Source organism: Rhincodon typus, chromosome 5, assembly GCF_021869965.1.
Source record: "Rhincodon typus isolate 14 chromosome 5, sRhiTyp1.1, whole genome shotgun sequence".
NCBI lineage: Eukaryota > Metazoa > Chordata > Chondrichthyes > Orectolobiformes > Rhincodontidae > Rhincodon > Rhincodon typus.
In genome coordinates, this window is record NC_063336.1 from 6,431,534 (window position 1) to 6,449,208 (window position 17,675).

The following is a 17,675-nucleotide window of genomic DNA, read 5'->3' on the forward strand; positions in this document are numbered from 1 at the left end:
TCCATCACTTCTGCAGCATTAATCCCTTCCAGATCATAATACTTTGCAGTTTAAAAAGAAATTAATTTTCTCTGGCTCTTTTACTCATCTGCTTCAATCTGTGTAATTGGGGAACAACTTACATGAGGCCCAGACATCATCTTCAAAGCGTGATACCCAGAAATGAAGACCGTACTCCAGCTCAGGCCTGACAAGTTTTTCGTAAGGGTATATTACGTTCCTTGTTTTTTAAATTTTATGGTAATAATAATGAAACTTGCTTCATTCACTGACTTTACTGAAGCAGCTTCGGAAGTCCACAGAATAGACTGCACAGAAGAATGTAGAATTGTAGTTTAGTAATTCTGCGCTTCTCCAGGGAATGCACTATTAAGGCAACTCGAGATTTTAAACAATGGAATATTAATCGAATTCACAAGACCTTTTTCTTTTAATCTGTTTGTCACCCCAAATGAAGTGTAATTTCATTTTTCACAATGTATTAACTTCACAATTAGCTTTAAATTCTCTAATTGGCCCCAAGAAGCTAATTTCGTATTTGCAAAATGTTAAATTTCCCAGAAGTGACAAAATTCCATATACTTTGAAACTAGTTGCTAAGTTGTGCAGAGCTTGAGTATTGCCAAAAAAAGAGACGTCGAACATAGAACAATACAGCAGAGGAGCAGGCCCTTTGACCCCCTGTGTCTGCACCAATCATGATGCCTTTCTTAACTAATCCCATCTGCCTACAAATGGTCCCTGTCTGTACATGTGTCTATGTAAATGTCTCTTAAACATCGCTATTATATCTGTTTCTGCAACCCGCCCTAGCAGCACTTTCTAGGCACCTACCACTTACTGTGTTTAAAAAAAACATTTGCCTCGCACATCTCCTTTAAACCTTCCCTCTCTCATCTTAAAACTATGCCTCCTAGTATTTGTAATTTTCATCCTGGCCCAAAAAAACCCCAACCATCCAACCTGTCCATACCCCTCATAATTTTAAACCCAGCAAAGTTTATTTTAAGCAGCACTCTTGATAAACCAGCAAGAATTACATACCTCAAATACCACGAAGTTCACTGTATTATTCTGTCCAATTATTATGGTTATTTAATTTATTTACCTCAGTGTAAATATACTTGTCCAATTGAATGCCCACATGAAAGATCAACAGTTGATCTAATTTCGAGTCAATTTCTTCTCAAACAGCACAATCTACCGTGATGTCCGAGTAGTCAATTGAGGATGCAAGTGAGTTGCTGTCTGCCAGTTACTTTTATTTAATAATGCAACTTTGCCTTATTTCAGTGATTTATGCTGTAAATAAAGTATAACAGTGACATGTATATCTCCTGCATTACGTTTCAATTACTTAGTGTGTGTTTTTACATTGATCACGTGGAGCTTCTGATTATCTGGAATATTTGATCAAACAGCACACTCCTGGTCCCGAAGGTGCCAGTTAATAAAAACTTTGCCGTGCTTCTATCAGGTTGCCCCTCGGCCTTTGATGCTGTAGCGAAAACAATCCATGTTTGTCCAACCTCTCCTTTTATAGCTAATACACTTCAATCAAAGCAACATTCTGTTAAACCACTTTTGCACCCTCTTCAAAGCCTCCACATTCTTCCTATAATGTGGCGACCATAACTGCACACAATATTCCACATGACGTGACTAAAATTTCATACAGCTGCAACATTATTTGCTCACGCTTTTACTCAGTGCCCTTACAGATAAAGGCAAGCATGCTGTCTGCTTTCTTTCATACCTTATCCACTTATATTGCCACTTTCAGGGAGCTATAGACCTGCATCCCAAGATCCCTCTGTATATCAATGCTCTTAAGGGTCCTGCCATTTACAATATATTTTCCTCTTGCATTTGACCTCTCAAAATGCATCACCCCCATCTGCCATATCTCTGCCCAACTTTCCAAGTCATTTATATCCTGCTGTATTCTTTTATAACCTTTCTCACAATCCACAGCTGCAACAATTTCCATGCCACCTGCAAGCTTATTAATCAGACCACCTAATTTTCATCCAGTTTATTGATATATATTACAACCAACAGCACTGATCCTTGTGGAAAACTACCAATCACAGATCTCCACCACTACCCTCTGTCTACAATGACCAAGTGAATTCTATATCAATCTTACCAACTCACCGTGGATCCTATATAACTTAATCTTCTGGACCACCTACCATGAGTGAATTTGTTAAATGCTTTAGTAAGTCCATGTGGACAATATCCACTGCCCTACCCTCATCAATCATCTTTGTCAATTCCTCAAAAAAAGTCAGATTTGGGAGACAAACCGCGCCTGCACAAAGCCATGTTGACTATCCCTAATATGTCCATTCTTTTCCAAATATGATTAAATCCTGTCTCTAAGAATCTTGTCCAATAATTTCTGTACTGTTGATGTAAGGCTCACTGGCCAATAATTTTCTGGATTATTCCCAAAACCGTTCTCAAATGAAGGAACAACATTGGCTATTCTCTAGATTTCTGGTACCTTGCATGCAGCTAAAGAGGATACAAAGATCTCCATTTCGGACCCAGAAATCTCCTCCCTTGCCTCCTTCAGTATTCTGGGATAGAACCCATCAAGCCTTGGGGACTATCTACCTTAATATTTTGCAAGACACCCAACACCCTCTCCTCTTTAATATCAACATGAGCTAGAGTATTCACATAGCCCTCCCGAATGCTGCCATCAATCATGTTCTTCTTGCTGAATACTGATGTGAAGTACTCATTAAAGACCTCCCCAATTTCTCTGGCTCCCATTATTAATTCCCTCCTTTGTCCTTGAATGGACCTACTATTTCCCTAATATATGTATAAAATGCCTCGGGGCTCTCCTTAATCCTAATTGCTAAGAAAATTCCATGGTCCTTTGAAGACCCCCCTAATTTTTTGTTTAAGCTGTTTCCTGATTCCTTTACATTTCTCAAGGACTTGCCTGATGTATTTCTGAATCTTGTTGTCTTGCACTCAGAAGGACAAATGCAAGAATGCTACCTTTCAAACAATCACAATAATGTATGCTACAGGAGAAAAGAGGGCTGTTGCTTGGCTAGGTGACTCCGCTTGGCTGGGATACTGCCATGCAGAAAGTAATAGGGAACCGTAGGATCTCCTCGAGATCCCAGGGAATTTCTAGTCACCTACTTGCACACATTACTGCTGTTGCACACTATGAGAGAATCTCAGAATTGAAGCAGTACGGAAGGAGACCATTCAGCTTGTCATGTCTGTGTCAGCTTTCTGACCAAATTACCCAGTTCCATAATCTGCCTCATTCAGATAATCCATTCCCTGTTCAATGCCTTGAACGAACCTGCCTTTACCATACACACAGGCAGCATATTCCAGATTGTAACCACTTGTGTGAAAAAGACTTTTCCTTCTGTCTCCATTGCTTCTCTTGCCAGTTTCCTAAAACTTATTCTTGATTCTTCCACCAATGGGAACTATTTCTCTCTAACTGCATTGCCCAGAACCTTGTGATTTTGAAACCCTTTATCAAATCAAATCTCAGCCTTTTTTCCAAGGAAAATAGTTCCAACTTTTAAATTATCTACATGTCTGACAGTCCTCATCCCTGGCACCATAGAGCCATACAGCACGGAAACCCAGACCCTAAGGTCCAACTCGTCCATGCCAACCAGGGTTCCTAGAATGGACTACTGCCATTTGCCTACTTTAGGTCCATATCCCTCTAAACCTTTCCTATCCATGTACCTGTCCAAATGTCTTTTAAATGTTGTAACTGTACCTGCATCTACCACTTTGTCTGGCAGTTGATTCCAGATACAAACCACCATCTGTGTGAAAAAGTTGCCCCTCGGGTCCCTTTTAAATCTTTCCCCTCTCAATTTAAACCTATGCCCTCTAGTTTTGAACTCCCCTACACTGGCAAAAGGAATTGGCTATTCACCATTTTTATATTCCTCGTTTTTTTTTAATAGCCCTCCAGAAGGTCACCTCTCAACCTCCGACACTCCAGAGAAAGAAGTCTCACCCTATCCGGCCTCTCTTTGTAATTGAAACCCTCCAGTCCCAGTAACATCCTTGCAAATCCTTTTTGTACCCTTTCTAATTTAATAATATGCTTCCTATAGCGAGCTGACCAGAACTGTATGCAGTACTCCAAAAAAGAACATAAGAACTAGGAGCAGGAGTAGGCCATCTGGCCCTTCGAGCCTGCTCCGCCATTCAATAAGATCATGGCTGATCTTTTCGTGGACTCAGATCCACTTACCCGCGTTCTCACCGTATTCCTTAATTCTTTTATTGTTCAAAAAAATCTACCTTATCTTCCATAGATTAACAACCCTCTGGGTGAAGAAGTTCCTTCTCAATTCAGTCCTAAATCTGCTCCCTCTAATCTTGAGGCTATGCCCTCTTGTCCTAGTGGAAACATCCTCTCTACTTCTATCTTATCTATTACCTATATGTTTCTATAAGATCCCCCCTCAATCTTCTGAATTCCAATGAATATAATCCCAATCTACTCAGTCTCTCCTCATAAGCCAAACCCCTCCAAAAGAGACCTCACCAAAGTCCTGTACAGCTGCAACATGATGTCCCAACTCCTATACTCAGTGTTCTGACCAATGAAAGCAAGTGTGCCAAATGCCTTCTTCACCACCCTGTCTACCTGTGACACCACTTTAAAGGAAGTATGTACCTGAAACCCTGGGTCTTTCTGTTCAACAACACACTCCAGTGCCTTACCATTAACTGTGTAAGTCCTGTCCTGGTTTGCCTTAACAAAATGTAACACCTTGCATTTCTCTAAATTAAACTCCCTCTGCTGCTCATCCCATTGGCCTGGTTGATCAAAATCCCATTCTACTCTGAGATAACCTTCTTCACTGTTCATTCTAGTGGTGTTCCCATGTGGATCCTATGCCTGCCTTTCCATATGTTAGAGGTTGGAAGGTGCGTTTTGAGGGAGCCTTGGCAATGAGATACAGTAGGTAAAGGACACTTCAGCGGTTATTCAGAGTGAATGCTGACGCATTGCCATTTAAGTGGGGCTGCCCTATCCTGAAAGATGTTGAGCTTCTTAAATGCTGTTGGAACCATACTCGTATGACTTCTCCAGTCTTTTGGTATAACTGAATTCCTTCATCCCTGCTACACCAATCTTGTGAATCTTTTTCTGTACTCTGTCTAATGCTTTCACAGCTTTTTTAAAGTGCAGCACTGGACATACTGTTTTATGCAAGTTTAGCATAATGTACTTACTTTCTCTCCCCTTTAATAAGACCTAGGATGCTGCATGCTTTATTAACTGCTCTCTCACCTCTCCCGTCACCTTCAATAACTTGTACATATGTACACTCTGGTCACTGAGGTCACTTCCAGAATTGAACCCTGTATTTTAAATTAGCTATCCCTGCTTTTTCTCCCAAAGCGAATCAGTTCACACGCTCTGCATTAAATTTCAGCTGCTCCTTGTACACCCATTCCATCAACTTATCTGTGTCATTTTGAAGCTTTTTGTTGTGCTTCTCACAGTTCACAGTGCTTCCAGGTTTATTCTCACCTGCATGATTTGAAATTGTATTGGACACACCAAGGTCTAGGTCAGGAAGCAAAAGAGTCCCAGCATGACCCCTGGAGAAACACACTGCAATCCTTTCTCCAGTCCGAGAAACATCCCTTTACCACTACCCTGTTTCCTACCACAGAGCCAGTTTCACATCCCGGTTGCAACTGTTTCATGAGCTATAGCTTTGCTCACTATCACATGGCACTGTATCAGATGACTTTTGGAACTCTGCATATATCATGTCAACAGAATATCCTTTATGAAACCTCTCATCCAAAATACTTCCAAAAAATTTGTTAAAATTTGTTAAAAAAGTGGTCCTTAAACAATCCATGTTGGCTTTCCTTAATTAATGCACCTTTCTCCATTTGATGATATATTTTGTTCTGAATTATTGTTTCTAGTGACTTCTCACCACTGTTAAGCTGGCTGGGCTGGAATTGCCGGACTTATCTGTTGAAAATCGTGTAATGTTTGCAATTTTCCAGACCTCTGGGACTGCCTCTGAGTCTGAGGAGCATTAGAAATGATTGACAGTGCCTCTTCAATTTCCATTCTTGCTTCCTTCAATACCATTGGATACATAACAATCACAGCAGTTGCATCATCAAATTTAAATACAGACAGTTAATCCAACGATTGCAGCTCATTAGTTTTAAACCTTTCAAATATCATCATCTTGGCACGTTGTCAGTAGGGGAAAAAACCAACAAACTACGAACCTTGGGTCTCTACAGTCAGCCTTAATGCAGCCTGGAGAATTTCATTGGTTTGCAACTGATCATGAAGTTTTGGTCTGTGCTTCAGTTAATAAAGCCAAGGTTTATTTGGCCCAAAGAATGGTGTAGGTGGAATGGCTTTCAGCTCAGAGCACCAGAGCTGGGGAAAAGGGAGTGTTCTGGTGAATGGATTTAATTTGAACCGTGCTGGGACCAGTGACCGGTGAATCAAGTAGCTAGGGCTGTAGAGAGAGCTTTACACTAATTAGAAGGGGGCAGGATTTGGGAGAGGGGCATAGAATTACAGAGCAGCTTTTCTGATGACAATGTCCACAGTGGGACTGAAAGGGATAGAGTATGCAAAATAGAATAACAGCAGTAAGGAGGGTCAAAAGGGGATATAATGGTAAAAAGGTAACTTTAATACTGTTTCCTTGAATGCACATTATTTTTGGAATAAAATAGATTAATCAACAGCACAAATACAGGACAATGGGTATGATCTTGTAGCCATTTCAGAGACATGGTTATAAGGAGACCAAAGCTGGGAATTAAATATTCAGGGATTTATGACTTTCTGAAAAGACAGACAGGAGGGAAAGGATAGTGGAGTAACATTGTTGCCACAGGATGGAATATGTATGACAGCAAGAAATGATTTCGGATCAGAAGATGTATTGGGATGTCTGGTCAGCGCGGACGAGTTGGAAAGAAGGGTCTGTTACCAGGTGCTGTGACTCTATGTAGATGTAGTGGGGCCACAATAATTTACAATATATATTAATGTCTTGAATGAAGAAAATTAATATACCATCGGCAAGTTTGCTGATGACACAAAAAAAGGTTGGAAGGCAATTGGTGAGGTTGACACAAACAGCCTGCAGAGGGATATAGACAGGTTAAGCTAGTGGCAAAAATTTGGTAGCTGAAATATAATTTGGGGAAATGTGAGGTTCTGCACTTTGGCAGGAATAACGGACAGAATATTATTCAAATGGGGAAAGAGCAGAACGTTACAGACAGAGGCATTTGGGAGTCTTTGTCCATGAATCTCAAAAAGCTAACATCAAAGCTCAGTGGGAAATAGGGAATGCAGTTTTTTTTTTAATATTCATCCACAGGTTGAGGGCATCGCTTGTTCAGCCAGCATTTATGGCCCATCCTAGAGAGCAGTTAAGAGTCAACATATTGCTGTGGGTCTGGAGTCACATGGCCATTACCTAGTAGAATGTTGGCCTTTATTTCAAGGGGAATGGAATATAAAAGGAGAGAGGTTTTTCTAAAACAACACAAGGCGCTAGTTGGAATACTGTGAACAGTTTCAGTTCCCTTGTCTAAAGAAAAATATACCGGCAATGGAGGCAGTCCAGAGTAGGTTCACTAGGCTGATACCAGGTATGGAGGGACTGTTTTATGTGGAGAGGTTGTGTAGATTGGACCTGTATTCATATAGTTGGGATAGTTGTGGAAAGTTGGTTTCCCTTTGTGGGAGAGTCTAGGACCAGAGGGCATGAGCTCAGAATAAGGGGCTGCATATTTAAGACAGGTGAGGAGGAACATATTCTCTGAGGGTAGTGAATCAGTGGAATTCTTTAGACTTGATGCTGTGTTGCTAAGTATATTCAAGGCTGAGAGAGGTTTTCAATCAGTAAGGGAATCAAGGGTTATAGACCTAAGACAGGAAAGGGGGATTAAGGATTATCAGATCAGCCATGATCTCATTGAATGATAGGGCAGACTTGATGGGCTAAATGGCATACTTCTGCTCCTACATCTTATGGTATTAAGCATCCCACATATTTTTTCACAATCTTTCTGGACTTGTACCGCATCACTGAAACAATTGTGGACTTCTACCCCTGCAAAATAATATCATTAATATACGTTTGTCTCTTTATCCTTCATATAAAAGTATATCATCTTGCTCTGCTATGCTTTAAGTTTCATCTGTCATGTGTCCATCCATTTCACCAGACTGTGTCCTCCTGTTTACTGTTCTCCTTACTGTTTCTTACAATTATAACCTCATGTCAGTTACAGACTTCCCAATTATCCTGGGTATCCGAGATCATATAATTTAACACACATCAATAAATAGGAGTGCTTTGTAACCTGGGATAAGACCTACAAATTATTTATGATCTGTTTAGGGACTAGCAACATTTTTAAAATTTGATGAAATTTGAAATCCTAGTTAATTGCAAAGCCGCAGATTCAACGGCTTTTTGTGGTTGCTACCAAAAGGCCAATCCAACCAAGACAGATCATGAATTCTCTCAGTAGTCCAACCAGATGTCAGTGACCCGAAATGATACCTAAAAAAGCCTGTAAAAACGTGGTCTTCCTCGCACTCCTATAGAAATTGCCCCGCATTTGGAGATCTGGCCTTTACTCCTTTCAGGAGCAGCTCTAACTCAGCATGTGTGTCCTCCTCTTTCTTCTTCCTGAAAGTTGGTTTCAGGCAACAGACAGCCACTAAAAATGCCGCAGTGACTGCCAGCTGCTCAATCTTTTCTCCTGAGACTGTATCCCACTGTGTTGGCCTGGCACTGAGCAGCCAACTCCTTCTCTCCACAGGTTCCTCTGAGCCAAAGACTCATGGCTTCACTGAGCTATCACTACCCACATGGCTCCCAACTATTTCTGAAAAGTCAGCTCCAGCTAGACCTGAACTGGCAACCACCTGCTGCCTGTTTGACTCTGGACTAACCTGTCACGTGGGCTCAATCCGTGGCCTTTCTCAGGTCCCATGGCCGCGTTTTTTATGCTGCACACTGTCTTGTCAGCAACTTCTTGCACCATCTCCCAGCCATCAACAGCAGCTAGAACTGAGCAGGTGCTGCCCTTCTGCTTTGGCCAGAACATGCCAGAAGTTGGAATCTGTGGCCTCCACACCGAAAACACTGAAAAAACCCCACTAACATAGATTCCCTCACTAGTGGCCCTAAATGAATACCTGGCGAACATTGTCTTTCCAACATGGCACAAGTCAGCAATATGATGGGATGCCCCCCACTTGCTACTAGCTGAGTGCAACTTCAGCAGCACTTAAGGAGCTCAATACTTAGAAACATAGAACATAGAACTGTACAGCACAGGAACAGGCCCTTCGGCCCATGATATTGTGCTGAACGTGACGCCAAATGAAACTAATCCCTTCTGCCTACCCTTGGTCCATATCCATCCATTCCTTGCATATTCATGTGCTTAACTAAAAGTCCCTTAAATGCCCCATTGTATCTGCCTCCACCACCACCCCTGGCAGTATGTTCCAGACTCTTACCATCATCAGTGTAAAAACACTTGCCCCTCAAGTCTCCTTTGAACTTTCCCCCTCTCACCTTAAATGCATGCACCCTCATATTAGACATTTCAACTCTGCGGAAAACATTCTGACCGTCAACCCAATCAAGTCTCCCTTCAGCCTGCGTGCTTGAGAAAACAACCAGAGTTTTTCTAGCCTGTCCTTATAGCTCATGCCCTCTAATCCAGGCAGCATCCTGGTAAAGCTCTTCTGTACCCTCTCCAAAGCCTCACATCCTTCCTGTAATGTGGTGACCAGAATTGAACACGATACTCTAAATGTGGCCTGACCAAAGTCTTCTAAAGCTGCAACATGACATCCTGACTCTTGTACTCAATTCCCCAACCAATAAAGGCAAGCATGCCATACGCCTTCTTTACCACCCTATCTACCTGGCTACCATTCAGGACAATGCAATCTACTTGATGGGAACTGTGTTCCATTCCTCACTTTCTCTATAACTGTAACCACAGGTTCCACTCAGTGAATTGATATGCTGATCACCGTCCTTGTTTCAAACCTCTCCAGTGTCTCCTTCCAGCTTGTTGGCTCTAATCATCTGTCCAACCCCTCAATTTGCATTCCTCTGACTCCGAAAAATAGAGTTCATTTTTGTTGCTTGACCATTGGAACATGTGGTTCATTGTTAGTTCCAAAGCTCGACCGTAAAAATTTCAAACCAGTGCTTCCTAATTTTAATTGTCAAATCAACAGTACCTAAGAGAAATGACTGAAAAAGTGATCAGGTTGTTGTGAAAGAAAAAAAGGACCCCAACTGTTTCATTAATGCCCTACAGCTTAAACAGGGATTCCAGATCCTTACCTTATCCATATTGACTGCAGTCTCCTATAAAGTGCTTATCATTCAACACTGTTGAAATAGCCAGGTGAGCCACACCTTTGTACCACTAGTTACTACCTCCATCTAAGAGAAGTTAAGAACAGAAAATAAAATAGCCTTTCTCGGCATCACTTGCATCCCATCTTGGGAGCGGGGTAAGCTCCACTGCTTTGTTCCCATTAAGACTGATCTAGTCAGAGTCTCAAGGCCTTACCCTAGCTTAGATGTTAACATGGTAACTAGCTGGAAGTTTTTAAAAAATAGAAGAACAATTTACTCGTCATGACTTTGGCCAAAGTTAGGTATTTAAAATATTACGACTTACCCAACACGAATTTTCCTTTCACATTCAGTAGATGTCAAACATTGCAAGCATATTACACAATGTAAGGTAAGTGAATTATTTAGATAAACTGCAGCAGGCTAAACGTTTGGATGTGCCTGGTGATGTTGGTTTCTAGCTTTTGTTATGGAACTTCTACAAGTTCCTGATATGCAGTGTCATCACCATCACTCCTGAAGAGTGAAGGAACACATACAATAGCAGGTGTCACTTGGTGGATCAATGGGTTTGCAGTTAGGATGTTTCATTTTAATGGAACAGTATTGGACATTCTTTGCTAAATAGCAATAGCATTGAAGGTTTGTTTTTGAAGCTGCCAGTAGCTGTCCTCTCTCATTGCTGCCTATGAGACGGGGATACATTGTTTCATTACATTGATCCATTAGGCCCTGAAAACAGCCATTTCTCAGCAAAACCGGAGATTGTCTCTTCCAGCAATGAGGTTTAACTTCCTTGCTGTCTACTCTCATTTCCTCCACGTGTTCCTCCTTATCTCATTGGCTGATATTGCAGCTATTTTCCCTCTCACATAGTAGGGTCTAGAAAAAAGTAAAGTCGCTATAGTCTCACCAGTCCATAGAGCTGCTGTCTCACTAGAGAGAGATGACTGCCTTTATTGGTCAGTGCATTGAGTATAGGAGTTGGGAAGTCATATTGCAGCTGTATAGCACATTGGTTTGGCTACTTTTGGAGCATTATGTGCGGTTCTGCTCTCCCTGCTATAGGAAGGATGTTGAGAAACTAGAAAGGGTTCAGAAAAGATTTACGAGGATGTTGCAGGGGCTGGAGGGTTTGAGCTTTAGGGAGGGGCTGACTAGACTGGGGCTGTTTTCCCTGGAGCTTCAGAGGCTGAGGGGTGACCTTTATAAAGTTTTATATAATCATGAGAGGCATGGATAGGGCAAATAGATCTGGTCTTTACCGCAGGGCAGGGGAGTCCAAAACTAGAGGGCATATATTTAAGGTGAGAGGGGAAAGATATAAAAGGGATCTAAGGGGCAAATTTTTCACACAGAGGGTGGTGCGTGTATGGAATTAGCTGCCAGAGAAAGTGGTGGAGGTGGGTACGATTGCAACATTTAAAAGGCATCTGGATGGGTATATGAAAAGGAAGGATTTAGAAGAATATGGACTAAATGCTGGCAAATGGGACTAGATTTATATAGAATATCTGGTTAGAATGAACGAGTTGGGACTGAAGGGTCTGTTTCTGTACGGTGTATCTCTGTGACTATGCCTGGTGGTGGTTTAACCCAGGCGCGGGGAAGAGTTTGAGAGGACAGTCCTTCATGGTAATCTCAGTTGGTGTGGGGATTGAACCCACGCTATCGGCATCACTCTGCATTGTAAACCATGAGGGTCAGTTAGCTCAGTTGGCTGGATGGCTGCTGTGCGATGCAGAGTGATGCCTTTTGCCATATATGCAGGGACCCTCAGATTGAACCACCACCAGTAGTGTCTCTCCCCAGCGAGGAAGCAGCCCTATGGTCTGGTAAGGCAACTTTACCTCTTAACTTTAACTTTTCCACTGCATTCAAATAATACGTTGAACCATAGAATCAGGCTTTACAGAAGGAAGTCATTTGATGCACCATACCTACACACCCTCCTTGAAAGAACTACCTAACTAGTTGATTCCCTTTTTTTCCTCATGGACCTGCTTGTTTTTCCTTCGTGTCCTTTCAATTGACAATTACCATAAATCTTTGATCTCTGACTGTCTGCTGCCTGTTTTGGCAATGGCAACAGTTTCTCCATTCCCACTCTTATCAAAATCCACGCACATTCTGTTATTGTTTTCTTGTTTTTGATCCTTACAATTTTCTTTCTCTTCTAGTTCTAAGCCTGCAGAAGGATGATTTTACAATGAAATAAATAAATGGAGTTCTACCATTTGGAATTGATGTCTGCCCATATTTTTAATGCAAATTGTCTTCCGAATTGAATGAGTCTGTCATTTGCCTGTTATTCAGAAGTTGCCTCACAGTAGGATGCTGATGGTCAGTACTGTTCCCTTCCATTTTGTGCCCTTTAGGTAAATGAGGTAGTTTAGGGATGTGAGGAGGTAGGTCTTTATTGCCGACTACAGAGAAATGTAAATACTTTACTTAGATAGAATCATTTAATTAAACAATGACCCCTATAGTTTTAATTTCTGTTCCCGTGAGGAAAAGCCTGGCCTCTTGATATCAAATACTCGCTAATTATATGATTGAAATTGCAAGTTAGGTGTGTGGAGAATCATAGGCAAACCTAGATTCCATTACACTACGATGCAGCATGTTGCAATGTTCTCAAGAGTGGGCTTTGAATAAGGTAGTTGCTAAGATTATCATCCTGAACTTGAAAGTTAATAACCAGCAGAATTGGTTTGTAATAGAGCAGAAGGTGTTGAAGTTGCTCAGTTCTGTTGTGCTGGCTGAAAGTTTCATTGCGCAGTCCAATATAGCAGGTGGGTTTCCCTGCAGCTATACAGCACACAGACAGTTTTCTGCTCAAAGAGACAACAAATATAACAACTGTGCCTTGCAGCCAAGTTCCGAACCAGGGATAAAGAGAAAAGCTGTTGAATGGTGAAAATCTGTAATAAAGCATGAAGGTGCTGGAGGCGTACCAGTGAAAGACAAATTAGCTTTTGAAGTAATTCGGTTTTTCAGAGTTGGTCTAACTATGTAAAAGATTAGTGAAACAGGAATTAGCCATTCACCTCCTACAGCCTGGTTTACCACTCAGCGAGGGCATAACTAATCTCTATCTTATGTTCATTGTTCAATCTAAGTTGATAAAAAGTGGCAGGAATGAGATAAAGAGGATGATAGGAAGTTCAAAGAAGGTGTATAGGTTTCTGGTAGCGAAATGATTGCTTGTGTGGAGGGTAACCACAAAGAGAGGCTGGAGTTGAATAACGTTGGTTTTATAAATGAAGGTTTTTCTTTATTGCATCAAAAAGGAACACAAGATTGAGGATGATTTGGCATGATTGAAAATAGATTTACATAAGATATGAGGCATTGAACCATACTATTTGACTGAATTGCCTGTGTTGATATTTAGGCTCCACTCGATAATTGCACAGTGTTCAGCGCCATTCATAACTCCTTACATACTAAAACAGTCCATGTTCAAATGCAGCATGACGAAACAATATCCAGGCTTGGCTGACAAGTGGTATATATCATGCAAGTGCCACGCAATGACTGTTTCCAACAAAAGGGAATCTAACCATCAGTCTTTGACGTTCAATGACATAAACATCACTGATCTCCCACTATCTACATTCCTGGGGCTTACCTTCGACCAGAAATTGAACGGCACTAAATACATACAAGAGCAGCTCAGATGCTAAGAGACTTGCAGTGAACAACTCACCTCCTGACTCCTCAAAGCCTGTCCACCACCTACAAGGCACAAGTCAGGAGTGAGATGGAATACTCCCCACTTGCCTGGATGGGTGCAGCCCCAACAACACTGAAGATGCTTGACACCATCCAGGACAAAGCAGCCCCACTCAACTGGAACCACATCCTCAACCACCCCTTCTCTTTGCCAATGACAAAAGATGACCAACAATGAACAGAGAGCAAACTTGCAAAAACTATTAAGATGGACAGCAAGAGCTTTTTAAAAAAATATATAAAAAGGAAGAGAGTAGTCAAAGTGAATGTAGAAAATGCGGCAGTGGAAGTAATAAAGGGGCACCAGAAGATGACAGAGGAGTTGAATAAATACATTGCATCAGTCTTTACAATAGAAAACACTAAGTGACGTTCCAAAATTGTTAAATATTGAAGGAGCAAAAGAAGGAAAAGAAGTAAATATCACTTGAGAAAAGGTGTTAGAGGAGCTAGTGTGCTGAAGACCGATAAGTCACCTAGAACTGATTGGATGTATCCTAGGATATCAAAGTAAGTAACTACAGAGTTAGTGAATGAACTGATAATGAACTTCCAGAAATCCTTAGATGCTGGATAAGTCCCAGGGTATTGGAAAACTGCCAAGGTAGCACCTTTATTTAAAACAGCTAGCTATAGGCCAGTTAGCTTAATGTCTGTTAGTGGGAAAATGTTAGCGCCTACTAGAAAGAATATAATATCAGAGCATTTAGAAATATGTAATATGACCAAACAGAATCAGCATAGCTTCATGAAGGGGAATTCATACCTGACAAATTTATTAGAATTCTTTTGAGAAGGTAATAACAAGATAGATAAAGGGGAAGCAGTGTATGTAATAAATTTGGATTTTCAGAAAGCATTTGATAAGGTACAACCCAACAGGTTACTTAATAAATTAAGAACCCGTGATGTTTAGGAATTAACATGGATAGAGGACTGGCTAACTAATAGAAGACAGAGTTGGGAAAAGTGACGATTTCAAAATAGCAACTTGTGACTAGTGGAGTGCCGCAGGGATTTAGTGCTGGGGCTAAAGTGATGTAGAAGATATATTAATGACTTGGATGAGGAAGGTGAATGCACTTTAACCAAGTTTACAGTTCTCACAAAAATAGGTGGAAAGGTAAGTGGTAAGGATGACACAAAGATCTGCAGTGGGATATTGACAGGTTAAACGAATGGGTAAAAAATTGGCAGATGGAATATTCATGGGGAAATGTAAGATAATGCACTTTGGCAGGAAGAATGTAGGAGTTGAATATTAGATAAATGAAGAAAGACTGCAGAAATCTACAGAACCGAGGGATTTGAAAGTCCTTGTCCATGAATCACGAAAAGAAAAGTTCATTGGGTAATAGGGAAGGCAAATGGATTGTTGGTCTTTATTCCAAAGGGAATGGAGTATAAAAACAGGGATGGTTTGTTAAAGCTATCCAAGGCACTAGTCAGAACATAGCTGGAATATCGTAAACAGTTTGGGCCCCATTTATAATGAAAAATCTACCGGCATTGGAGGCGTTCCCAGAGAATGTTCATGAGGCTGATACCAGGTATGGAGGGACTGTCTTATGAGGAGACGTTGAGTAGATTAGGCCTGTACTCATTGAAATTTAGAAGAATGATATGCAAACTTACTGAAACTTACAAGTTTCTTAGATGTAACAAAGTGTGGAGCTGGAGGAACACAGCAGGTCAGGCAGCTTCAGAGGAACATGAAAGCTTTCCTGCTCCTCTGATGCTGCCTGCCCTGCTGTGTTCTTCCAGCTCCACACTTTGCTATCTTTGAATCCAGCACCTGCAGTTCTTGCTATCTCAAGATTCTTAGAGGACTTGATAGAATAGATGAGAAAAGATGTGGGAGAGTCTAGGACCAGAAAGTATAATCTCAGAATAAGGGGTCACCTATTTAAGACAGAGATGAGGAGAATTTTCTCCTCTCAGAGGGTAGTGAGTCTGTGGAATTCTTTATTGCAGAGATCTATGGAGGATGGGTTATTAAATGTAATGAAGGCTGAGAGAGCCAAATTTTAATCAGTAAGGGAATCAAAGGGTAATGGGGAAAAACCAGGAAAGTGGAACTGAGAATTATCAGATTGGCCATGATCTTATTGAATGGTGGATCAGACTGGATGGGCTGAATGGCCTACTTCTGCTCCTGTATCCTATGGTCTTATGGTCATCCAATACTTTTCTGCTGCATGGAATTACAGAAAGTTGATCATCGATATTTGTGCAAAGACAACCTGCTAGGAGTGCATGGCATCCAGAAAATAAGACCTGAATATTTAGGTGTACTTCTAATTTGCGACGGGCTGTTCTCTGTACAAACGTATTCAGTGTAATCTGTCTATGTACATGTGGATCTCCCCTGAAAATGTAATGTTCTTTTAGAAATCACCCCATTGTTCTTTTTCAATTGTTCGTGGTTATTTCCTGCTTACCTTGAAGCTATGATAGATATTAATGTTTCAAAGTGTGGCATTGATGGACAGGGACGCTGCCAATGGAAGAGCTGGGAGGCAGGTAAATTATTCAACATTGCACATTTAAAGGCTTCAAGGTTTTATTTCCTTTCTTAAAAAAACTCTCTAATGTTTCTCGCTGTTTTCAAATTGAATCAGTATCTGGTGTTTGTTTCAGTTGTGGTGTAATGAACTTCAATCACTGAGTTGATGTAACTCCCAGACAGTGCTCTGTCCGTAATGTTTGAGGCAACAATGAATATTATTGTATAATGACAAATGGTGTTTTAATAAAGGCTACATAATAATGGGTTCTTTATTTTTGATTTTACTTCAAACTGGAAGTATCGATTGTCCATTAACACATCGAGGTGGATCATGTTAATACATTTAAAATGGACCTGCATAGTTCTTTTGCCACAAGTGACCTGGATATAAGAAAGAGAGAATGGTGTGTTTTAATCTTGGAACTTAATAGATTATGAGACTGGTTTTTTTCTGACCTGTTAATCAATGTTAATAATGACCCTAGGCTGAAGTACAAAGTCAACACTAGGACCCTGTAATTTAGTGGTGTGTATGCTGCATTAACTTGCTGGGCCATTCAGTTCTGCATCTTTGACAACAAGGTGCAGGGCTGGATGAACACAGCAGGCCAAGCAGCATCATAGGAGCAGAGAGGCTGACGTTTCGGGCCTAGACCCTTCATCAGAAAAGGGGGAGGGGAAGGGGGTTTTGAAATAAATAGGGAGAGAGTGGGAGGCGGATAGAAGAGGGATAGAGGAGAGGATAGGTGGAGAGGAAACAAACAGGTCGAAGAGGCGGGGATGGGGCCAGGAAAGGTGAGTGTAGGTAGGGAGTTAGGAAGGGGATAGGTCAGTCCAGGGAGGACGGACAGGTCAAGGGGGCGGGATGAGGTTGGTCGGTAGGAGATGGAGGTGCGGCTTGAGGTGGGAGGAGGGGATAGGTGGGAGGAAGAACAGGTTAGGGAGGCAGGGACGAGTTGGACTGGTTTTGGGATGCGGTGGGGGGAGGGGAGATTTTGAAACTT

The 17,675-nt window shown here is 41.4% G+C and overlaps 1 protein-coding gene across 2 annotated transcripts in view; it reads left to right on the forward strand.

Moving 5' to 3' along the window:
* The first annotated feature begins 1,192 nt into the window (after positions 1 to 1,192).
* disp1 (dispatched homolog 1 (Drosophila)) overlaps positions 1,193 to 17,675 on the forward strand; it is a 111,562-nt gene continuing 95,079 nt past the window's right edge. For both annotated transcript variants that reach the window (XM_048596851.1, XM_048596852.1), the window contains exon 1: positions 1,193 to 1,236. In XM_048596851.1, coding sequence (XP_048452808.1) covers positions 1,231 to 1,236 — 6 coding nt within the window. In that variant the 5' untranslated portion in view covers positions 1,193 to 1,230. The remainder of the gene's footprint in view (positions 1,237 to 17,675) is intronic.